The sequence below is a fragment of the Metopolophium dirhodum genome, chromosome 1, assembly GCF_019925205.1.
Source record: "Metopolophium dirhodum isolate CAU chromosome 1, ASM1992520v1, whole genome shotgun sequence".
NCBI classification, from domain to species: Eukaryota; Metazoa; Arthropoda; class Insecta; order Hemiptera; family Aphididae; genus Metopolophium; species Metopolophium dirhodum.
Genome location: NC_083560.1, coordinates 26,657,585 through 26,685,039, shown reverse-complemented (window position 1 = coordinate 26,685,039; position 27,455 = coordinate 26,657,585). Strand labels below are relative to the sequence as shown.

The 27,455-nt window shown below is 26.4% G+C and overlaps 2 protein-coding genes across 2 annotated transcripts; both read right to left on the bottom strand.

Annotated features, from left to right (window-relative positions):
• Window positions 1–1,196: 1,196 nt before the first annotated feature.
• On the bottom strand, window positions 1,197–3,546 carry LOC132933153 (E3 ubiquitin-protein ligase RNF185-like). The gene is made up of 5 exons (XM_060999473.1): window positions 3,421–3,546; window positions 2,384–2,609; window positions 1,862–1,974; window positions 1,614–1,778; window positions 1,197–1,522 (listed from the first exon to the last, which is right to left on the bottom strand). Exons 2-5 carry the CDS (start codon window positions 2,531–2,533, stop codon window positions 1,432–1,434), a joined length of 519 nt encoding a protein of 172 aa, XP_060855456.1. The 5' UTR covers window positions 2,534–2,609; window positions 3,421–3,546; the 3' UTR covers window positions 1,197–1,431.
• An 11,046-nt stretch (window positions 3,547–14,592) lies between these two features.
• On the bottom strand, window positions 14,593–26,829 carry LOC132935215 (uncharacterized). The gene is made up of 10 exons (XM_061001697.1): window positions 26,778–26,829; window positions 20,094–20,445; window positions 19,950–19,977; window positions 18,786–18,837; window positions 17,668–17,807; window positions 16,484–16,764; window positions 16,329–16,409; window positions 16,014–16,246; window positions 15,435–15,949; window positions 14,593–15,359 (listed from the first exon to the last, which is right to left on the bottom strand). Exons 2-10 carry the CDS (start codon window positions 20,403–20,405, stop codon window positions 14,593–14,595), a joined length of 2,409 nt encoding a protein of 802 aa, XP_060857680.1. The 5' UTR covers window positions 20,406–20,445; window positions 26,778–26,829.
• Window positions 26,830–27,455: the final 626 nt, after the last annotated feature.

Here is a 27,455-nt window from a genome sequence, read left to right as displayed (position 1 = left end):
TGACTACAAGATGACACGAAACTAGTAAAAAGTATCATTGCTATTGGAGTTGAATTTTGAGTATGTGCTTGTCACGCACAACGTTTTACTGTCTAATATGCTAAATTAATGCTTGATTATTATTATTTTTTTAGAATGTACGTTATTTATTGATAATTTCTATGAGTTTAAAGATTAATTTATCTTTAGGGAGATGTGGCCTAAGTCCTGCACCCCTCCTTAGTTGCGCTTATGTAAAACACTAAGTTTAAGCACTCTTTAGCAATAGTCGAAATTAATAATATTTACTTCATCAAAAATTGTTAAATGTGTAATTTAATTACAGTATCGGATCTAGGGGAAGGCAATCCGAGGCCCATGCCCCAGGCACTAATCATAGAGATGAGCAAATTTAAAATTTTAAACTCATAATTTTTATTACATTTTATTTTTTTTTTAAACAAATTGAATCTTTTGTCATATTATTATAACACAAGTATTTCAAATGAAATAGTTTTTATTCAACACTGGTAAAAAGTTTTATTCAAAAGAAAAAAATCATCAATTTGAATGAATAGCTTAGTGAATCAACAAAATCCACAAACATCATCATGGATTTTGTCGGAAGTACAGCAGATCTAAAATCAGCTTTACCAACAATCAACACCACAGAATCAATCCGAAATGCATCAGATTCAAAGTCGACCACATCCACAACAACAATTAAATCAGTACCAACCACAACGTCAAGAACCAGAACCAGAAACAAAACTAAGTACCTAAGTACAATAAAAAAAGAAAAACAAACAAAACCTCTTACAATTCAAAATAAAATAAAATAAAAAAAAGCACAAATAATTTTATTTATCATTTATCACATAAATTAATTTTAAACTATTGACCACATTTATTTAAAAAAATTAAAATAAAATTACATCAAATTAAATACTTATTTAGTCAATTAATTAAATTACTCAAATCATTAAAATATAAAATTATACTGAAAATATACACAAATTAATTAAATGTTGTATAATTTATAACATGTAAGGATATATTAATAGGTACACAATATATTCGAAAAATTAATTGTATACTCAACACCATTTTATTGTGAAAATTTTATTATTTTACCAAATACTTGATGAAATCTTCATTTTATATAACGCATAAAGATTATCATACATTTCTTTGTATGTTAAGGCACAACACACGCATATATACATACATTATTTAATAAGAAAATATAAAATGAAATCATAATTGTATATATGTTTCTTCTGAAGTGGAAGATGATCCTGGATATGAAAGATTTCTGTTGGTACTGGGTTTTGAGATTATGAATCATAGATATATTTTTATTTTTTTTTCATTTTTTTCTTAATATCTCGAGATTTTATATGAGCTATTTGAGAACCTTGAGTAGCAAAATATGGATTCTTGATCATCTGATCAATTAGGACTCCCTCTTCCTACTTGAGATTGAAATGATATTCGAGGTAAATCAGCATATTCAGATTCCATACTAGATATTCTTCGTCTCCTTAAATAAATTATATCAATCCAATGAAACAAAAAAATAAAATTATACACCTTTATATATACCCAAAATTTATTAACAATAATTTTCTTACCTGTCAATTGGTCGATCTAATGAACCTCTTCTTACTTGAGATGGAAATGATATACGAGGTAAACCACCATCTTCAGATTCAAAACTAGATCTGTTACCATTTGACATTTCACTAAATTGCCGTATGTTATCTGGACTTGGACTTCTTGGACTTCTTGGAATTGGACTAGAAAAACAAACATTGTAATACAATTATTGTACATTTAAACACTTTAATAAAACAATGTTATGTAATACTGTATTTCTTACCCTGGTGTTCTGGCTATTATAGGAATAGTGTATGTCTCATGGATGCCCAGATCACCAAATGAATGATAAATATAATTAAATGTTTTCTTACATAATGGACAAGTTGGTTCAGACTACATAATAAATGTGTAAAAACATAACATTATTAATTAAGACCGTTTAATTAACTGTTTTATATATAAATTATATTAGATTTTTTTGGACGTACTAAGTTAAGACTTTAAACAAGAAATACAATTCAGTCATCTTAGTTTTTAAACTATTATTGGACCCTTTTGTAGAAATTTAAATTACCTGTGTTTTATTTCAATGTTCATTAAAATAAAATATAGTAGTAATAATTAAAGGAAATGTCTTAGCAAATAAAATTGACTTAACTTTCATATTTATAATTAGAAAAGAACAATATGTATTCCAACACAAACCGTATAGTAGAAGTCAATTTATATCTAAGCCTTTTTTTTTACAATATGATTACATAGATTCAACAATTAATAATTATTAAGGTTTAACTAAACTCACATCTGACCATCGTTGTAAACAGTCAAAACAGAACAAATGAAAACATGCATTTGTATAACAATTATTGGTTAAATCATCCAAACAAATTGAACATCGTGAATCTGGTGTTAAAGGGCATCCTGCAGTAGGTCCGTTATTAAGAATGTCCATTATTTATGATTAGTAATTGATATTTCTTCTTCGCCCTAGATGACAACTCCACTACAATGTATAGTAAACCAATTAGCTGGAAAAAAAATAAACATACTTTTAGTATGTAGTCCAATTTTAACTTTAAAAATAATTAAAATTATTTTGCCTCTTTTATAATATGTTTTGTGGGAAAAACAATTTATTATTTTTGTTTCGTTGCCCCTATAAACTGCGTTTTTACTGTGAGAAATTATGTAAATTAATTTGGAACGATACTAAATAAACTAGGTTTTACAAATGTCAAAATCTATTTTCAATAAAACATAAAGAAAAAATTAACAGCATTGAAATTATATTTTAAAATTAATAGCGGACAAGTCAAAATATATTTATTATTTGTCAGTCTATTGGCATAATTTATTTTTGCATAACTTAATGTACAATAATATTTATGGGGGACGGAGTGGCCGAGCGGATTAGGGCGTCGGTTCCGAAACGTGCAGTCGCCGGTTTGAATCTCGACCACGGGTGGCTCCTCTCTCTTGGCAGGCAACTGTCTAGAAAGAGAGGCCGCCATCCCCTGACCGGCGATCAGGCATGGCAGAAACCTATCCGGAAACGTAAAAACAGTAATCCCCATAATAGCTAATGGCCATTGTTGCCGGGCTCTAGACCAATAAAAAAAATATATTTACGAGAAGTTAAATATCAGATACAAAGTTCTGAAGTACCCAAAAAACACAATTTGAAAAATATTTATCGATAATTTGACCGCTAGACAAAATTATTAAGTATACTAATGTACGACAAGAAAATATGTTTAGAATAATAGAATACCTAAATATTATAAAATTCAGAAACTAACTTAACGAACAATTTAAATTATTTTAAATGTATATACTTACAAAATATAAGAGACGAGAAGAAGGAGACGTGTTGTTTCTAGATGTCAAAGGTGAACTAAACCAAATTGAAATTTCTCAGCTAATGAGATACGTGGTGGCGGTAATGACTCATGGATAATATTATCGTATTTACAATATGGTCTAGCGTGGTATCGGAATTTTTACATATATTTCCTGTCTGATTAACGAAACAACAATGGTATGTACAAAGTACAATCAATATAATAAAATATTTAACTGTCGTATGAAACCATCAACATTCTCTTGTAATCATTATATTTTAATCACCGTCATTAAAATGTAGTTTCTAAATAATATTATAATATAATATACCACAGACGTTCCATTATAGTAAAGCTAATGACATTTTGAAAAATAATAAAAGTGATTATTGGACGAAAAGCATAATACTAATTAAGACACGACTACTTAGATATATTTTGTCGTTATCCTAAAATGTCAAATAAGATAATAATATTTTAGATATGTTGTCAAAAAGACTACAGGACCGCAGTCCAAATGTATAACATAACTTTAATACGAAAAGACCAAACTCGTATCTTATAGCCCCATGCCCTACTGCTCCATTTGAAATAGGAAAAATTGGAGTAAAGGGACTTGGAGGTATTTAGCCACTCCAATATTAAAATTATCCCCTCCATAAATTTTTATTTTTATTGAAGCATTAAGTTCTACATAAGTCATAAATTACCTAATCTAGATAATACAGTAAATGTTGTTTGAAGAAGTTAGTTTCCAAAGTTTAAACAACGATTCATTATTCGTATGTTATCCATCATAGATATCGGATCATCCACAGAACATAATATAAGTTTAAGAATAGTAATACAAATTAGTGATTACAATACATGACTGATAATATTTCAATGTTTCTAGATTATATTCGATATAGTAATGTATTTTTACGATTGGTTTTAGTTTTTAAAAAAGTCCCATTCATTACGTTAAATAGGTTACTAAATTATTTCATATAACCTATATGTGTATACATAATGTATTACTTTATTAGGACATGATATAAATCCAAATATAGCCAATAGTTATAGCAATATAAAATAAAGACATGGGCTCAACAAAACAGTCGTATTGACAGTCGTGACCAAAATATCAAATACTTATTACTAGGGCTCGGATTTTAAAGCATAATAAATAACAGTACAAAATTGTTTTAAAAATGCAAAAATGAAGCATATTTAGTTTTTAAAAAAGCAAAAAGAAAAAGCATGACCAAAAATGTCTAATAAATATATATATATAATCATTTTTGTATTGATTTAAAGTTCATAAAACTATAAAAGAAAGCATTTATAAATTTCAAGCCATCATAAAATGCAAGGCTGGGAAAGTTAATGATTTTTTTTAACTCAGTTAAGTTAAGTTAATATGCATCAATAACAAAAAGTTAAAAGTTAAAAGTTAATTTAATTATAGGTTAACTCAGTTAATATGTAATGATACAATAATTTTGAAGTTAAAGTTGAAAGGGGGCCCACTAAGTGTATGGTGTCTCGGGGCCCAATTGATCCTTAATCCTACTATTATACTTCTGATATAAGTAGAATGTAATTAAAATGTACAAAAAATAAAATAAAATGTTTAAGATTACCTTATTATAAACAATTTATTTAACCTATCTGAAACATTAAGTGATTATAAGTAGTGATGGGCTTTTTCGATTATGATAAAAATAATCAAACAATCAAATAATTTCGATTACTTATGAGTAAAATAATCGAATAGTTCTGATAGGAGTAAAAAATCGAATTGCTCTCTAGATCTCGAATTAATCGAAATAGTTGGAATGTTTTGAATTATCGAGTGTCGGGCAAATATTATTATTTATTACTTATTTATTTACTTTATTCAGTAATTGAATTAGTATATTTTTAATATGAAAATTAGTAGGTATACAAACCCGATAATTAACTGCTAGATACCAACGTAAAATACATTTACAGTAACTATAAGATAAAGATTAGTTATATTAGATAACTAAGTATGGTCATTTGTTTTAGTTACACAAAAAACCGAAATCGATTTTGTCAAAAACCTATTTAGGGTAAAAATTCCCGGGTTTCCTTAATTTTTTTTTTTTTTCGGCGCTTTTGAACATTAATGGGAATATGGGATTTTTTACTTCCCCATACAATGTACCAACTAGATCAGCGGTTCCCAATTTTTTTTTGCCACGGAACCCTAATCGATTATACATTTTTTTGCGGAACCCTAGTTTGATAACATAAAATTATGACCTAGTAGTTTTATATTTTTATGTTTGATATGAAAAGAAAGAACAAATATAAATGAAAAACAATTATTTAATGTATTAAAAAACATTTACTGTACAAAGAAATACAATGTAACTAAGTGCCTGTTTTTATTAAAGTTTTGTTTAATTTTTGGACGGTACGCGGAACCCTTGAGGCCCTTCCACGGAACCCCGGGGTTCCGCGGACCACTTTTCGGGAATCCCTGAACTAGATTCACTTTCCCATCGAACAAGATACTGATGTTGAAAATCGAAGCAATATTTCGACTACTTGTCACATACACAAACACAAGTGAAAAATTTAAAAATTTAAAAAAATAAAAAACACATTACAAAATCAATAGGTACATTCATCGCTCCGCTCAGAATATAATATGAATTATTATATATTTATATCCATAATATATTCCCCATTTTAGAGCATATTACATTGTTGTATCTTGTATAGCTTTACTGCTATTGCAGCGTTATAATTATTATAGCTATAATTTATAATACTTACAAAATATCAAGGCTGAGCAAGTGAATGATATTTTTTAACTCGTTATAAGTTAAGTTAAGTATTTTTTTTCAATTAAGTTAAAAGTTAAGTTAACAAATAATGTTAAATTAACTTACCTTCAATTAACAAGTTAAGTTAATAATAATAAAAAAAAAAATTGCATTGAATAGGTATCAAAATAACTAATAAGACGTGTTAATCACTTGGATACTAATATACCTATGCATAAAGATACATATCATGCATATTTCACTCTGAGTTCATTTAAATTTAAATTTTAGCGTGAATGTGCTTAGGTAGTGAATAGTGTCAGAAGTAGATACGATTTTCTAAATTGTAATTTTGAATATTCAACTTAAAACAAGTAAGTAAGGTAATATAAAGTCAAATAAAAAAAATACGCTATGTACATCTACTGCCCTATGATAAGAAACATAATTATATTGAATAAAAAAACCGATGAATTAAAAAGATGGTGTCCCAAGTTACGCTTAAAATAAAAAAAACATCGATAACTTTAAAAATATTTGACATACGATGATGATTTTTTTTTCATCTCTAATAATGACACAGAGAATAAATATGTTTCTTAACAATATTTATGTCAAGTCAATTATTACATGTGTAAACCGTGGTTGATTTTATGCTGTTAAAGCTCTTAGTAAAGATCTACTTTTTAAATATGAATATTTAGTTAAGATCCCTTAAACTTACAATGACTTTGATGTGTTCTGGACCAACGCTAGTTCAATTGTAAAATTAGCCCCGCTAGAAATCCCACAGTTTTCCGGGGCATATACCGAATGGGCGGCATAAACAAAAAAATGTACAACTGACCACAATATAATACTGATCAATATAGCTATATGAAATGCAATGAAATATTAATTGTACTGAAACATTTAATATAAACAAAAACTAATTATAATAGGTAGGTTTTAAACCACAATAAAAGAAATATTATAAAACATTACAATAATTATGATTATCTAGGTACTATATAAATGTATAATTATATATAAAATACCTTTAGTATACCTACCATATAATATATAGTATACACTGTACTTTATATATATAATTTATTCAACCCCTTTGTATATTTTCAATAATCTTATGTTCCCTCCCTTATAAATTAAAAAAGATCGATGAACTTTTTTTTATATATACTTTAACCTAACTTAACTTTTTTCCCAATATATCTAAAATAATTTAAAAGTACAAATTTGATGACTGCTTACGCCTCGCTAGCAATGTGCTCACCACCCCCCCCCCCCTTCCCCCCACAAGATTGGGAAATACTGATATCATATATCGCTAGCATATAATTATAGGTACCTATTAGGTATCCAGAATTAATATAATTAATATAATATTATATACTGGACTTACATTAATTTATGAAGTGAAAACTTCTACTATATTGTTACTATGATATTAGAAAGATATTAAAAATCCTTAGTTACAGTTTTTATTTATAAACATTTAAAGTTCAAATCTCGACAAAATACGGAAAAATCACGAATATTAGCAAATTATTTTGAGTTAAGAATTCATAACAATTTTTCTTTTTAAATCTAAGATTTGAAAATGTAATACAAGATTATTCATAAGTTTGTCTACCTTTATCAAAAAAAAAAATGTCTACAAGAAAGTCAAATTTTATGAGCGTTTGAAAATCATATTTTTACGACATTTGATATTCACTCGATTTCTCGTGTAACGATTTTCTTATTTTGTTGTAATAAAAAACGTATGACAGTAGATACTTAAAAATTTCACTGAATGTTTATATTAGCATTTTCTATACACGGTAAAATTTTGAAAATAATTTGACTCTTTTTGAGCTGTTTAAGAACATTGTCAGTTTTTAATTTTTTTGTAATTTTATTTTCTATAAATACCAATAAAATTTTATTTGTTGGGTAGAAAAACGTGAAATTTTAATTCAAGGCTCCTGATATATTGTTACTATAGCTGTTGAAAAAAATTAAAAATACATATGCACAATTTTTTTTTATAAGCATTTTAAGTTCAAATTTTGACGAAATTAATCAAATTTAAAATTTAATAATTATTTTGTAGTTAAAAATTTATAAAATGTTCAACTTTTATAGCTAAGGATCGAAAATTTAAAACAAGGCTCCATGTAGATAGGTTATATATTAACTATTTTACTCACAATTTTATCATCAAATATACTTGGTAATATCTAATATCTAATATCTAATAGGCTGACTGACCGTTTTCGCTCAGAATCGTTTTTTCTTATACAACGATATTTTATCATTGAATTCAATATTAACATCATCCATTACAGTGACCCACTTGTATCCTACTGTACAGTAAAGCGACATCCACTTACCCACCTTTTTTTAATTTTTTTCTCTATAAATAGCAATAAAATTTTTTTTAAAAATACACAAAAATGCACATCTATTACTGAGATAATTTTATTTATGTTATGTTCAATAGAATAAATGGGTAAATGTTAATATAAGTAGACACACCGTTTAATTATAATTATGTAGGTTAAATAAACTATAATTATATTACATCAAATTATTTGTTTCATAAGAAATTATGAATATTCAATTATAAGTTTTTATTTTTAAAATAATATTTAGTACAAATTTAGAATTTTCACTATCATAAATTATGCTTTAAAAAATGGTAATATTAAGAAATATGCAAAAATATGCACTTTTGATGATTTTCTTGAAGTGTTTAACTGAAATTCTAGTTTTGAACAATCCAAAAAATAGCATGCAAATACATTAACTTCCGAGCCTTACTAATAACATTTAAATACAAAAAAAATTTAAACTTGAAAATCAGAAATATTTTGATATGGTATAATTTACTATAAAAATTGTACTGCAAAAATTATATGACGTTTGATTATATAGATATTTTGCAAATTTATTTTAGATTTAAATTTTATATAATTAATAATTTACACTAATTATTAGTCATGATTATTTATATTAGATCTGAATGTATTAATTTTATAATGATGTGTATTTTTTTTATTTATTAACTTTGTGTCTGACGAAACCGTTTTGAACTGTTAAAATGCTTCGATTTTCAACTTCAACAAATTTTCTAGTAGGAAAGTAAATCTAGTTGTTATTAAGAGAGAGGAGAGGGGGGAGTCAAAAGTAAAAATTCCCAGTATGTTTCTTAATAAACAATAAAAATAAAAAAATTAAGAAAAAATCGATTTTTATTTTTGGTGTGACTTAAGATAACAGTAGATTCGTGAGATTTTCACCAAATGTTTTATTATGACATTTCTATAAATCATACAATTTTCAAAATATTTAATTTTTTTGAACTAGGTTGGTTATGTACCTATAGACATAAGAACATTTCGACTTCTTTAGTTTTTTTTAAATTATTGTCAATAACAAATTGTTTGCCCAGGTCAAAAAACTTGAAAATTGTATACAAGGTTCCTAATAAGTTTTGTTAGTGGAAATCAAAAAAAAAAAGTTAAGCGTAAATTTACAAAACTTCTTGGAGTTAGTAATACATGAAAAATGTTCTTTTTAAATCTAAGAAAAGTTGATACAAGTGTCTTTAAATGTTTGCTATAGGGTTTATGTGTTTATCAATATTAGGGATTTACAAGTCATTATGCGGGGCTTTGTTGCGTTCAAACCAAGCAGCATCTGTTATTATGCGGAGTTTTTTGTTTTCTTATGTTTGTATTTTGTTGAAGTGGCTTTTAGTGCAACTGCCCCATATAGGACATGCATATAAGATAAAAGGTCTCAGTACTTGCTTATATATAATAACTAATAAGTGAGCATCTTTTATTAATAGTTGATTTATTATTGAAAAGAGAACTCCTAAGCGTTTGTGTTAGTATGCTTATTGGATAGATGAGGCCACCAGCTAAGTTTCTTACCAAGAATAACACCTAAATATTTTACCGACGATTTCCATGCTATTGGCTCGTTGTTGAACCTAACTGATTGAGGTGTGTGTGTTCTAGTAGGGAAAAAAATTCTGCTTGGCTTTTTGATGGGCTTATAAGTATTCTCCATTTTTGACACCATAATGAAATTTTATGGAAATGTTTTTGGAGTGCAGTGGTGATTATCTGAGTATACGAAGGTTTGCAGTAGATGGTGGCATCGTCGGCAAATAGAGCATTATTTATGCCCATAGTTATATTAATATAGTCTTATAATATAAAAAATGTTTTCCTGGATATATTATTATACTAGCTGATCCCGCTGGCACTTCGTTGCCCGTTAAATGTACCAATTCTATAAGACTCAAACTTTGTTCAATTCGTTATTTAATATTCGGTGTATGGTGTATGGTATTCACAGTTTATCCTAACTTTTCTGTTGCCCGGAATAAAAATTCTGATTCGCAGCAGCATTTTAACAGGTAGGCAATCTACCTGCGGTAGATCGCGGACCCCGTGCTGTTTGTACGTAAGTGTATGATTTAACTCTAAAGTATAAAAATTGTACCAAGTTTGTCATTTTTACTTAATTCCACCCACGGAGGATTAATATAATCAATTAATACAAAAGCCTAACGCGAAATAAATCCGACGAATAAAAAAAAAACAAATTTAACACTTTTTAAATTAGCCTATCTTCTTTCCAGAGGTCTAATCTACACACAACCATTCATTTTTAACACTTTTCTTAAGTTTGGTTTCACGTCTGTCTGTGATCAAATCTTGCGCGCTCGATTTGAGGCACTTTTTGAAGATGAAAAATTCTGAAAATTGGTATAGACCTTGGTCTTGGATGACAATACAATAATCCGTTGTCATTTTGGGACATGGACCAAAAAAAAAAAAAAGGATTGTCCCCACGACGTCGCCGTAATATCTCTCGCAGATATTGAACTTTCTCTCTTCCCCAAAAAAAACCGCAACCTCTTACGAAGCAAGTATAGGCGTGTCCTATCCATTATTATAATATCTATGGTAACAACGGTAATTATTACCAAATAACATTATACCGGTATTCTGATATAGGTACCGAAAACACCGGATACCGATATTCTTTAAACACTACAGTCAGCAGTGAAAATAAGAGCAACAGACTGTTCGTAACTTCATGTTCTTAATTATTTACTTTCAACTAAAAAGTAGAAAATAAAAAATAAAAAAAAAAATTTTAAAAACACACTTTTCCATAAAAACATTTAAAAAAAAATTTTAAAAATTGCACTAAAAAGACAAAAATAATTCTCTGTACTTAAAAATAATGAAAAATTTATTGATGAAAAATTTAAAAGTGTGTGGTGCATCATACAAAACATTAAAAGCCGATCTAAGTCTCACATACACTTCTTTGTTCAATCCTGTTTATAAGATAGTGACTGGCAGTATATGTCAAGTATAAGAGCAAAATAATGAAAAATTTACTGATGAAAAATTTAAAAGCCAAGGAAAGTCTCACATACACTTCTTTGTTCAATCATGTTTATAAGATAGTGACTGGGAATATATGTCAAGTGTATGAGCACCACACACTTTTAAATTTTTCATCAATAAATTTTTCATTATTTTTAAGTACAGAGAATTATTTTTGTCTTTTTAGTGCAATTTTTAAAATTTTTTTTTAAATGTTTTTATGGAAAAGTGTGTTTTTAAAATTTTTTTTTTATTTTTTATCTATACCAACAACTCTCAGCATGCCTACCCCCCACTACTACTCCTGCTGGAAAAGCCTGAGTGCGTCGTCGATTATGGCAAGCGTTATAATAGAATCATAAATGATTCATGCATCATGCCACCGTGTTATTTTAAAATCGAAATTAATAATATAATGTGTTATCGATAAAGTGTTGAGTATCCGACATCCCAGACATATCTATATATCTAGCTGATCCCGTGCACTTCGTTGCTCGTTAAATGTACCAACTCTATATGACTTAAACTTTGTTCAATTCGTTATTTAATATTCGGTGTATGGTGTTCGAAATGTATCTTAACTTTTCTGTTTCCTGGAATAAAAATTCTGATTCGCAGCAGTATAGGCAATAGGGTAAGCAATATCAGGTAGGCAATTTATCTGTGGTAGGTCGCGGACCCAGTGCTGTTTGTACGTAAGTGTAGGATTTAACTCTAAATTATTGAAGTTATACCAAGTTAATTTTGATATAATAATATAATTCGAATTGATGCCAGCTATTGTACCTGATCCGCCCGAATAACCAATGGCAACCAATAATAAATAATTACTAATTTCTACTGTAGAGTGTAACCAATGGCAACTATTAATAAATAAAAATAAAATTTCCAATTTCCATCTTGAACCTCAATGTCCCTGTTTGAGCAGCTATTTAAAATGCGAATTTCGAAAAATCCTTTCTTAGTGCGCCTATACATAGTAATAAATACATTTACTGAAAATTTCATATCCATAGCTTCAGCAGTTCCGGCTAGGCGATGATGAATCACCCAGGACAAGTCTTTTTATATATATAGATATTATAGTATTATACATACAATGAAATTTTCAAATGCAATGTTTTTGGACATACATTAATTTAACCTTCTGTATTACTAATAGTAAAATAAATTACTTTAATAGCAATAATATCATACAATTATTATTAAAATAGTAATATAGTCCGTATTAACTCAGAATCGTTTTTTGTTTGGATTGATTTATCGTTTAATTTAAATTTAACATATACATTACAGTGACCACTAGACTACCTTTTTAAACATAGTTTTCAGCATAAAAAAAGGAAATAATAAATATAGATTTTTATTTATTGTATTATGTAATAATAACAAAAATTATATAAGATTACAACTAGGTACCTACATAAATAATATATAATACAATTTATAATCGTCACCATTAATATTTTGAATGTTTAAATTTAATCTATTTTCAATTTTGTGGTCATCTTACATATTAATTTAAAATATTATATGTTGTAAAATCAGTCAGCAATTTAATGTTAAATAAGAAAAATAATTGTTATCCAAAATAAAGATTTAAAATATCATTTACAATTTATTATTCAATATTTTATGACTTAAAAAAAAAAAAAATAAGCATTTGTCTCCATTTCAAAATTAAAAAAAACAAATTTATAATAGACAACAAAACAGAATCAAAATTAAAAACTATACAAATCATATATACAATTGTTGTTATTAATATATTAACGTTTGAATTTAAATCTATTTATTTATCTTATTGGGTAGGTACTTAATAATTGAAAAAGTTATGTATAATTAGTCAGTAATAAAATACAAGTAAAATAATTGTTATCCTAAAGAAATTTTTACAATATCATTTGACCTAACTTATACTAACGTTATGTCCTAGTTAATGCGTGTGAGTGCGTGCAATTTATATATTGACCATGCTGTTCTGCACGCAATGCGTTACCCGCATGCTGCAAAATACAAGCTATTTTGTTTTTCCCCGCAAATCAGCTATGATATGGTGTTTCTGTTTTATTTGCCCTTTACCTCAGACCCTTTGCCCCCCGCCAAAAAGAAAGATTCTTAAAGGTTAAGAATCTTTTACAATAATTTTTTTAATAGTTAATTTTACATTACAATTTTGTTATAGTTGGTTTTACAATTTTGTCATACATTTTACATTTTGATTTACAATCAATTACAATCTTGTTATAATTTTTACAGTTTATAATTTTGTTATAAATATATTTACGACATTTTACAATTATAGTATCATTTACAATATTTTACTTTACATCCTTTTTTTATATTTAATAATATATAAGAGAATATTTTATTTACCTAAAATTACAATATTAGGAGTGTTAATATATTAGTTTAAGTATATAATATAAGTGTTTTTATTTCCCTTTGATTACAATATTATTTAATAATTATAAAATCATCCCCCAATTGATGTTAATTACTATATACTATATCTGTATGAATAATATAATAAAATTATTACACACGTATGTTCATATATATATATATATTGAATTATTTTGGGTAATTGAGTATGTAACTTGGGTCCCTTGTGGTTTCTATTATTTTCAATAATTCCTTACTCTCTCTTACAATGTTCTTTCATGAATAATTCATTATTTCTAGTTATTCTATTTAATTTCTTAAACTTAAATCGTTCATTTAATCATTTGTTGGCTTTTAACATATGCCAATTAAACATACTGACTCCATATTATCTCCCTTAAGTTTATAAATATGTACTTTGGTGCTTATTGTTTTTTCTGCTATATATATATATTTTTTTTCACTTATATTTATTGTATAATGTAAAATGTCAAATTAACTGGTTTGCCAAAAATTTTACTTTATATGGATGGGATTACAGTTTATACATTGTGCAAGGTCAACCACTGTGCTCAGTTAGCATATTATAATATTAATACGTAGAGTCTATTTGCGCTTTACAATACCAACTGGGAATTGAATATTAAATTTAGTTGGATATTGTAGAGTCATACATATAAATGTTTTATTATCATCTGGCAAGTAAGGAATACTTACAACATTTTTTTTTGGTGAATCAATTGAATTTTTCTGGTTTGGTGAACTAGAAGTAGTCTTAATATCTTTAATTATAAGTGGTTCAATATTATCAGATGATAATCGTTTGCTGTAACGATTAATATGTGATGATGGATGAATAAGCGACTTTGAGGAATTAATACTGTCTTTAGGGTCACCACCACAATTGTATAAAGTTGCTTTTTGTTCACATGTACCATGAGAATTTAGCTCGCTTTGATTATTTTCTATTTCATTGTGTTCACACACAACTTGGCGGGAACCAAAAATCCTTGACTCGTTTTCCACAATTTCTACATTGTCAACTTGACATAAATTTTGGAGTGAATTATCATATGTCTTAAAATATTCTTCTTCAAGTTTTATAGTATCAAGTCCATCTTTTAACTCTAATTTAGGTGTACATCGATTTTGTTTAGCTACATTTAATAATGCAGAGCCAGTTATTGATTTTGTATCATTTTTATCCATTTCTATTTCATAAGCTGGTTTTATTTCAAATTTAGACTTAATCAATTCACTGTGAGAATCTAAACTCAAATCATCATATGAGTCCAATATTATGTAATCTGTTTCTTCTTTTCCACAATCTGGTAATATTTCTTCACTGTTAGTTTCAGAAAATATTTTAGAATCTAATATATCAGAATTTGAATCATATTTATTTTTACAATTGTAAGTCATTTTCAAAGAACTTTGTAGATTTATACTTGAATGAGCAATATTTTTATTTTTGTAGAATTTGGTATTATTGTCATCTGTGGAATTTTTTTCATAGAAACTGTATTTTTTATTTTTTCTTTGTTTCTTTACATCTTTATTAGAAATCGTATCGCATATAACATTGCTTTGTTTTCTTTTTATTGAAACAGGATTAACTATTGCATCAGATGGTTCTACTGCTGCAATAAATGAACTCATAATATTGTTAGTATCAAGTCCTTCATGTTTTAACTCTAATTTAGGTGTACACAGATTTTGTTCAGCTTTATTTTTTAATGCAGTGCTAGTTACTGATTTAATATAATTTTTAGAACAGCCAATTTCATAATTATAAATTGTAGTTATCAAAGGATCAGAAAACTTAACTTTTGTCAAACGTACAAATTCTTTTTCTTCTTTAGTATTGGGAAAAACAATGGGAGATTCCAAATATGTTGATTCTTGACATATATTGAACAAGTTATACTGTGATTCCCCATATAATTTTAAGCGAATTGCATTGCTGAAATTTAAATAAGTTTAATATCATAATAAAAATGAATTCATTTCTATAAACTAAATCTTACCTTTTAAGGATATATTCTCGTAAACGTGGCAAATCAAAAGTTGGGAAACCTGGACTTGTTTTAGAAATGTGTCTTTTACAAGTCACACACATAAACATAGCTGGTTTCAATATTAAAGGAAGATGGTTTTCAATCAATACAAAATTCCATATTTTGTACATTAACCAGTCTTCAGTGTTAAATGGTGCATTTAGTTTGTCACCACAGATTTGACATGTTGACATTACCAAGATCTAAAGAAATAACAATTATACTAAACTATGTTCAAGACCAATATTTAATAAGTAGATAGTAATAAATTTTAAGTATATTTACCATATCGCTATGGATTTTACAAAGACGAAAGGGAAATTTCAAAAAGTCTTTAGTTTGTTTTGTAGATTGAACGAAAATTAACTAAAATAAAAATAGATAGTCTTATATTAGTCTTTTTTAATTTATTGTACAAAACATCAATATTATTAACTTACATGAAAAGATTCAACTGTTAAAAATAATTTTTTAATATTTTCACACTCATTTACTGTCATTTTTTGACAATAAGGTCGAGAGCATAAATGTATTGAACATCTCCTAGCTTGATTTTGATTTTTTGAAACATTTTTTTTTGCATAACGTTCTAACAATCTATACTTTTTTTCTGAATATGTTTCTTCTTTTCTATTATTAGATTTAATGGATTTATAAGTTTTTTCCAGGTCTTTCCAGCATAAATCACAAAGGCATGAATCATCACATAATGATGGCTCAACTAAAATCATTCAATTATTAAATATTTAAAATTATAAATGTACAAACATAATATGTGTTCCACTAATTGATACATACCATTTTAGATGAAGTCAGACAGACGCTTGACACAATACAAAATTAGTCATTAGATTCTTATATTTAATATTGAAAATTTAGTCATTATAAAAAAGTTTTTTGATTTATTAACATTCAAACTATAAATTATAGTTAAAATGAGTTTAGTGGCAAGCATATCTCAACAATTTGTGATATACTATTATTTATGTACCATTCTGCTGGGTTGCATGAACAATCTCTAAACATTTGCTTAATCAATAGTGAGTTAATGATCCCTTAAACATGATTTAGTGGCTCGTGATTAGTACATTAAACTTAATTGAATCATTAAATTACTACATTTTTCGTGCAAACTGGTATTAATCATTTAACATTTAATTGTTCAAGGACTTAAAAATACTTAAATTTGCATGCGCTAATGAGATAAAATATAATAAAATACAAAAGTATAAATTTAATAAGTGATTTAATATGTGTTATGAAACATATAGTTATTTATTGAGTTATGGAAATGCATTTAATGTTTCTTTAAAATGTTTGGAATTGCATTTGTTTATTTTTCAACTAACATTAATACTATTAATAGTAAATATTATGAAAATAACCAATAGCACCCCCCCCCCCCCCCCAAAAAAAAAAAACTAAATTACGCCTATGAGCCGCTATTGTCTGTAGTTACGATAAATTTATATATGGTTGTATCAAATATGTTAAGAAAAATGTACGATAGAAAATGAAACAGACATTGTATGTGTTCGGAAAAACTAATTTTAGATCAAATATTGTGAAATAAGATAGTACATATTATTATATATATTTAATTTAAAATATTCTGAACGCTTACTTTTGAAAAATTCATTTTTCTTGTTAATACTTTGTATCCGAATTATATGTGAAGGATTGTCAAGTACACGAAAAACTTTATTACATTTAAAACAGCATTCAAGGCAAATATGTGGTCCTGATTTTGGTGATAATATTTTCCTGAAAATTGTCCATACTATAATCTGTAACTTCCAACACGTAAATTATAACTGCAGGACTAGGATGTGTATGCAAGAGCATGTTTTATTTTTGTTATTCCAAATGGTGTTTTAGTAAATAATGTCACAATTTATATTATTCTGATAAAAATGGTACTATTTTTATTTTGCATGTTTTTGCATAATATATTGAGCTTAATGCATATTTTTTCAAATTTAGTATGATCATATATTTAAGCCGGTAATAATAATTAAACTAATCAAAGTATATAACTTGGTATTTTTGTCACACATACATTTTATTTGCATAAATAAAATCTTATATGGTTAAAGAGTGAATAGTTTGACGTAGAAAAATAAACACAATTAATAAAAGTATTTAGGTATCAATATAAAATCCTAGATAAGTTATAATTTGTCGGGTATTAGTGTATTACACATAATCCTAATCTTCTTAATTCTCCTAATCTAATATTGTACAAACTGTTCAGCTGTCCGTTATCATCTGTCACCATTTATTACACTATTGTTCAGTGTTATTTTGGTAAAATGATGGGAATTTTTATTTTAAAAATGCCAAATGTTAAAAATGTAAGTGCCAAATTATGAAAAATTGTTGTAGAATTGTAGACAAAAAAAAATGTGGTCGTATCATGTAGCACACATATTTCCACTGTTGAATGTGAGTTATTAATTTTATTACTAAAATAATAATTAATAAATATGCATTTGAAAAATTAATAATTTTTAATTTTTAATCTCAACTATAGTATTAATATTATATTAAGACAATCAGCCAATAACTGATGTATTTCAATAAATAATTTTTTTTTTTGTAACTATTTTTGAGTGTATTTTTAAAAAATTAAAATGCACATGTTTGCATATTTTGGTAAATAAAATGCATAGTTTACAATTTGTATTGCATACAAATCCTAGCCCTCATTATAAGTCAACAATTAAATTTAAAGATACTCACATTATTGGCAATACAGTTGACGGAAAACTTTTCTGCATACTTACAATTTTAACTGAATAAAAATAGAAAAACTCATATATAAAATGCCATAACAGATAATATAAATACAAATAATAATGTAGATTAATTAGTATTTATGTACTATTTAAAATCTTAGCAAATCAAGGAATGTATTTATTTTACGAAGACATTTTTTTTGTAGTCAACAATACTACAAAATACTAAACTAAATACTAATAAACTAAACAATTATTTAATTTTAAATATTGAGGTATTCAAGATGTTCTGGTATTAAATTGGATTTAATTTGTAATTCCTCAAGATCTTAGAGATATTCAAGCTATAGAAAATGTAAAGCTCAATTTTTGTTGTATTTATATTATCCCAAATATTCAAACAAAAAATAACAATTTTAGTTAGTAAAAAATATTTATTATATTAAAATGTTTTGATGTTCTGCATATTAGTTACGTGTTGCACACCAAATAGGCACTAGGGGAGTTCTAACAGATAACAACTTTAAATAAAAAAGTATTGGGTGGTAATTTGTGGATTACACCGGCACCTGGGACATTAAAGGCAAATTATCCAGACTATAACATTTTTTGTAAATAACTTTAGGAATAAACAAAAAAAGTAAGTCAACCCTAACAATAAGGGTAGTAATCGGACTTTGTAAGGCTATCACTATTCTTTGTGGACCAGGAACACAAACAACAAATACATTTATGATATTAAAAATTCATCACAAAAAGAAAATAGGTGCCATGGCCCATGATGCAAAATTGGCAAACTTTTGGTCACACTCAAAACCCGTTTTAGTATACCAAAATGTGTGAAATGAAATAAAGGCACATTTTGCTAAATTTTCTTAAGTCTAAGATCTCAAAGGTAAAATGTGCAAACTGTGGTAAAGCACATACTGTAAATTGGAAAGGATGATCCGCTTATAAAAATGTAATTGAAAAAGCACGTCAAAAAAATATTACAATAATACAATAGTACAATAATACAATATTACAATAATATAAAATTAAGAGATATTAATGAATCAGACATATTGGAGATTAGAAACAGGGATAGGTGGAGAAGTTTAGTGCTGCTAAAAGACTAAAATGTTTGTAGAAAAAAATAAAAATGTTATAAAATATAAATAACACTTACCGTCAACTAATTTTGTATTTGTAAATTCCTATGTAAAAAAAAAAAAACAATTATTCAGTATATAATATAGTGTTCAAAATGTTGATATAGGTATGTATAACTCATGTTATATTTAAATACAATATAATAGATTAGGATAGTTACCTGCGAATTTGATTCAGAAACATTGACATGTTTTTCATATGATGTAAAGGCTAATTCACATTTTACATTTTGTTGTTTTTCATTTTTACTATCAATATACATACAAGCTATACTGGCAGAATATTCTGAATCACTTGATTCATCATGATTTGGTAAATAATTTTCTACATTGATCTTATTTACAAAATCTTCAAAATTTTTTTCAGTAAAATAAGAATTATTTGTTGCGTGGGATACATTTGGCTGAGAACAGTTATTTAATAATCCTTCCAAGCTAGCTTCAGTTATACTACTAATATGCTTACTATCCATATTTATTATTATTATTCTTATTTTCGTCTTTAAAAAATATCTGTAAATAATAATACTCATTAAAATTATGTTTAATGATTATTTGGTACAAACATAAATTTATAATTAATACAACACATATTTTTATTTTGTTTTCTTGGAAACATATTAATATATATGTCATAAAATTGTGGTAGCCCTAATCAATAATTATGATGAATATATTTAAAGTAGCTAGTTCAGTACAAGCACGTGATGCTCACTATTTTAGGACATATAACTAAAACATTTTGGTCAAATTAAAAGAAAATAATATAATTTATAATTTATAAAATAATAAAATATTTTATTTTTGGTTTTAAAGAAATATTTAAAAAAAACCCAAAATAGGTAGACCATATGTGTTTGTACCACATTAATCTGAACAAAATTGTAGGTATTGACAAAACCCAAGTTTTATAATTTTATAGGCTCTCTCGATACAAAATAAATTGATGGCTATTGAATACATATGCTTACAGAAAATGATGGGCAAGTACTTTTTTAATTCGTTAAGTAAAATTAAGAGAACCCTACACATAAATTTGTTGTCTCCGGCTTACAAGTGCGTATATCAAATGTACGCTTAGCAGATCACTTTTGGGTCTGTTAATTTAAAAATTAGAGTGAATTATAGAGTTTCTATTATGAAACTTGATGCTAATAACATTATATGTGTTATTATGTAGGTTTTTTTTACGATAGTTCCATTTTTTTTGCAAGTTATGTGTATATAATAAAGCGTAAATTAAAAATGCTACTAACTCACTTAAAAACTGAGTTACTGTAAAAAACCCCACATAAAAACACAAATAATGTTCTTATCATCAAATTTTTATATAGGTCAATTCACTTTAATTTTTATGTTTAATATAATATTTTATGATAAATAAATTATAATATTCTGGGAATGTGTGAACTATAACCATTGTTATAAATTATTCTGTACATTATTTTGTAATACTTTTACAATTTAATATTTCAGATTATTGTTATTTTTAGATTCTGAGTGGAACGATGAATGTATTGATTTTACAATGATGTGTGTTTTTTATTTTTTTTATTTTTGTGTCTGTCATCACCTTTTAGGACAGTAAAAATGCTTAGAATTTGTTCAACAGTATCTTTTCTGATAGGAAAGTGAATCTAGTAGGTACTTTGGGGAGTTGAAAATAAAAATCCCAGTAATTTTTAAAAGTGCCGTGAAAAACAAAAGAAAAATTAAGGAAAAACGGGAATTTTTACACAAAATCTATTTTTGAAAAAAATGATTTTGGTTTTTGGTGCAACTCTTAAACAAATGAGCATGAAATTTTGACTGATTGTTTATATTAGCACTTTCTATACACCATAACATTTTCCAACTATTTTGAGCTGTTTATGGACATTTACAGTTTCTATTTGTTTATTTTTTTTTTCTATAAATATCAATAAAATTGTATTTGTTGTTTAAAAAAGCTTAACTTTTATAGCTAAGGATTGAAAATTTACAACAAGGCTCCATGTAAATAGGTTATATATTAACTATTTTATTCACAATATTATCATCAAGTATACTTGGTGATATCACAGGCTGACTGACCGTTTTCGCTCAGAATTGTTTTTCTTATACAATGATATTATATCATTGAATTCAAATTTAACACCATCTATTACAGTGACCCACTGATAACCTAATGTACAGCAGAGCGACATCCACTTACCCACCTTTTTTTTTTTATATTTAATTAATTTTCACAAAATAGGAATATAATATTTTAAATCTGCGGTTTCAAGAAAAAAATTAACTTAACATAATTGACAATACAATTAATTAACTTACTTAATTTATTTCATAACATGAAAAAAAATTTGACTTGGTACCTAAGTTACAAACTGTTTCTAAAAAAAAGTAACTTGTTATGTAGCCTAACTTAAAATGTTTAACTCGATAACACCCAGCCTTGCTTATGGGTTATAAACTATACATAGTAATCATAAGTGTGGGCACAGGGAAGGCAAATAGGCAGCTGCATTAGAAAAACGAGTGTTTACTTAACACCAGTTTTCGACAAAATATTATTTGATTTACCGGTGCTGTAATTCAAAATTGAATGACTTTAGGGGGACTTGAATTATTCACAAATAATATAGATACTAACATTTCTTAGATAAGATAACATTTTAGCATTTTATGGACCATGTTTTATTAAACAATTTTTATTTTTTATTCAGGTATGTTCATTGATTTATGTTGATAAATTTCTCGATCAAAATGCTTGAAAATGTAATACAAGGTTACTCATAAGTTGCTATAACTAGGGCTCGGATTTAAATGCTCTAAAAATCGTCAAAAAATGTCTAAAAATGTTTATAAAAAATGTATTTTATCGCAATAATGCCCCTAAAAATTGACATGTAAAATTGTTTTTATAATGCAATGTTTTATTAAATATACCTTCCTAATTTCAAAAGTAAAATACATTTAAAATAATTAACTCAACAATTATTAAAAAAAAAAAACCGAAATTTGATTAGAAGTTCTGAGTGTCTATAAATTATGATTACCGCCTACAAATTTTACTGTTAGATACATGTTTTCCATCTTTATAGGCCCAAGTTGGTAAATAGCTAACAGCAGAATTTTCGGACCAAAAGGATATTGCCATATGAATAAGTATATTGTCATATGTTTATGATAAATTTATTCTAAATACACCAGAACATTTGATTAAAAATATCCGTTTTTTACCAAAGTACAAACTATACTCATTTTCCTATCAGAAAAAATGTTAAAATAGAAAATCAAAGTTGTTTTACTTAAGGTGAAGAGTTGATGACAGCCAGAAAAAAAAATGTGGGAAAATTGGTCTGCTGTACATTAGGTGTCGTGTGAGTCACTGTAAAGAATATGTTAAATTTTAATTAAATTATATAAATTCAATGTACATGAAAAATGATTCTGAGTGAATATAGTCTACTCGCCTATATTACTAAATATATTTTTTGATATTATTGCTATTAAAGTAATTAATTTTACCATCAGTAATACAGTAGGTAGGTTGAAGTAAGTTATGCCGAAAACATTGTATTTGTTAATGTCATTGAATGTATAAAATATAATAATATACTTTAAACGTTTCAAGTAGGTACTCTCAAATAATATTTTTAAATTACTACAAAATAACTAAAATCATAATTCTTTGTTTTAATATTTAGTTTTGTCCAAATTTGAAGTAGGTATAATATCTATAAAAATAACTGTGTTTATATATCCTTTGTTTTTTTTTTCAATTACTTATATGAAACCTTGTTTTATCTAATTACCTTTTTACCTACTTCAGTACTATATTAACTATTATTTAAAAAACATAAGATTTTGGTTTTCTTAGTAATTGTTTTTCTGTAATATGATATACTTAGTTCTAAATATTTATAATTGCTAGTCAGAAATAATGTATCTACTTAATGGAAAGAATTTGATACAATAAAATAGTTAGTATTTAAAATGTACACAAATATTTGTTGATGTACAATATTTAAAAAACGTATTCATAACTTGAAAAATTATTCAAGTACAAATACTTAAAGGTACAAGACTTCAATTTAACTTTACCGATTGAAGAAGAATTCAGTAAATATAATTAATTCATAAATGTATATAAAAACAATATGTTTACAAATAATAAAAATGGGATCAGGGTTGGTCAATTAAATTATAATTAAAATATGCAATAATTTGCATTATACTAAAAGTATATGAAAAAGTATATAGCTTATGTATATCAATAGGATGCAATTCATGGTTATCACTATCCAAATTTGTGAAAGAAAATTTTTTTTTATTTATTTCCAATTTACTTAAGTACAATGTTGTAATCAGTCAAAATATCCAAATTTTAAAATGTAGAAAAACATTTTTTATAAATAAACATAAACATTTTTAAATGTCAATAATCATTATACTTAAATAATTCAATTACGCTGATTAGATAACATTTTATTTTCCAACAAAATAAGCTCGTAAAATTCATTTAACCTAGAAATTACTTTGATAGCAATAATATCACAGAATATACTTCACAAACCCTAACCGTTATTGTAAATTAATATATTATAAAATATTGTTATCATTATATTTTTTTATCATAGCTTTCCACACAAACTAAAAGTATAACTCTGGGGCGGAAAGGGGAGGAGAGATATCTGCCCAGGAGAATACAAAAATACCAGCCGACTTACTAATTTACCAAATATTAAATTTTGCATTACTATTGATTATTATACTAACAGTCTTATTACCTATATCGCTATATAACACAATACAAGTGAATAATTATTTGAATTATAAATATTACAATAATTTTATATTTAACTAGAAATATTATTCAATAATAGTATGCTTTTAGACTTGAGTATTTTAATAATTTCATCATTATATATTTCGTATAGAACATCCTTTTCTATTGGCATGAGCTAAAAGCTTTTAGTTTACTTTATGTACTACAAGAAGGAAACCAACTCACAAAATCTGAGTACATATTTTTATTTTCTAAAAAATATTATTCTACGATTTTATAAGTTAATATTTGAGCTAATTTTTATTAAAAATTTAGTATCATCTACAAACCTATGTAATTTTACGTTTTAACATTTTATTTATAGAAATGTTTATCTACATTTTTAAAATTGGGTATTTTGTCCAAGGATATTTTGACCTAGATTCATACAACCTATAATTACATTACACCTAATTTTTTATTTTTAAGTAATAAACAAATATTATTAATTTAATATAATAAAAATGTGCAAGCAGAGAAAAAAGAATGCGATAAGTTTGACGGAAGAAGCCTATTAGTGACACTACAAACATTATAATAAAAATATAAAATATAATTTTATTTAGTTAAATTTCAATATTCCCCATAATTCTTTGAGATACCTAATACTTTTTTTAAGTTTTAGTAAAAATACATTCAATACAAATAAAACAATTAAAACATGTTTTTGTCTTTTCTAATAAAATACTAATATTTCCAAATAGATAAGATGGGATGGATAAATGGATAATACCTAAATACTTTAACTCATTGTCGGTTAGATTACCAAAACTGTCTCCTCTGTGTATCGTGTCTATGATTATAGGTACTACAAACAGAATCGGTCTGGTCCAATCCAATTGTTGAAATTCATTATTTATACAGAGACTAAATTTAAATCGTGAAACCAGTAGAAGTGATTCCGGATCACGAGCCCAAGTATTTCCCAATACAATAGATCAAAACAATCATGCAAAACCAATGATTAACAATAAGATACCAAGAGCGTCCACAGGGGGGCAAGTAGGGGCAGTTACCTCCCCCCCTTGGCTTTTTCTGGGTTGATTATCATAATTATTATTGATTATTGATTATTATTGATTAATGTTCTTAAACTTAAAAATTCCCTAACCATTCTAAATAGTGCACTAAATTATTTTTATTTTTAATATTTTAGATATAAATTCTAAAATAAGTTTGGTATAAATTATGATATACATTTTAAACTTTTAAATGATTGTATACAAGTTTTACAGACAGAACTTATTATTTGGACTACTTATTTAATCTGAAATTTAACTATTTTTTTTTTCTATACCTATAGGTTTAGGCTGTAGATCATAAATTTATTATAAAAATCATGAAAAAACATGTGCACATTTTAAAATAAAATTTAAAAAAAACTTAAAAATGCTCTAAAAATCTCTAAATGCAAAAATTTAAAATCATCAAATAATTCAATGTAGGTATGTTATGAAATGAGTTTCGCGTAGCTAGATTTGGAAAACAATACAAAGTGCATCGTAATCCCAACCTCAATCATTGCCGTTGTAATATAAAATATCGCAAAATTAACTTTTTTTAAATTAAAAATAAAAACACTTTTTTTATGGATTGATTTTTATTACACTCGATTATGAACTTCAGAAGTGAAAACGTTGTTTTTATAGATTATGAATTTTCAAGTTTATGGTATCAATGAATGGTATCAATGACTGAATAAGCTAGAAATATTTAATTTTATAAATTACCTAAAATTATAAAATCAACGTTCACATTTTATTTATTAAAAAAAATGTATTTGATAGTTTAAAATTACATTACAATTAATTAAAACTAACGCTGTAAGATAAAGTTTTAACTAATCATCTACGTTTAATTCATAAATATTTTTACATTCTTTGTCTATATGAAAGAAAACATGTCACAAAAATACTTTATAACTTACAGGATAGTGGAACAAAAAATGTAAAAAGGAAAATATTTTGCCCTCCCCTTGACACATTTCTGAGGACGCCCCATGTAAGATACAATAACTGTATCTGTGGATACTTACTTGTGAAGTGGCTCAGAGTTTTCTTGAATTTAAATTCTCGAAGTGAAAAAATATTTTATACTTTGTCCAACAAGTCAGATTTCAATGGTGACACACCCTCGCCTCGGAGGTCTTTGTGGACAGGACCGCACAAATAGTGGGTACTTACTGCTTTAGAGTTTAACTGTTTACAGTTTTTATTAGAACATCGATTTACCTATTATACAACTATAATGCTTGTGGTCATATAGATTTCGACGAAAAAAAACAGTAAGGAGTTTAGAGCAATGCACTTATTCCGTAATTCACAATAGACATTGGACGCCGACAGCAAAACACATTAGGTATCAAAAATTGTAAGGTTAAAACACGATGTAAAGAAGATAAGGTGACGCCGCTCCTGTATGTTTCAATGGTACCCAGTACCTACCTACAAGATTGACGCAAGAAATCACGGCAGTTTAGTAGTTCAGAATTAAACACCAGAGTACGCCACCCGTCGCTCAAAGGCCGACTTTTATATGAGTCGTAATGGAGATTTATATTGAAATTTTATTTAAGTGTATTAAATATTAATTGTTGTTCAAATGTCAATAATCTGCATGCCAACATAATATGTTTTATGTTATATCACGTTGATGGACAGTCTCGTGGCCGCCGTCGAAAAAAAACTATCCTTAAAACGTCAATTTTCTTTAC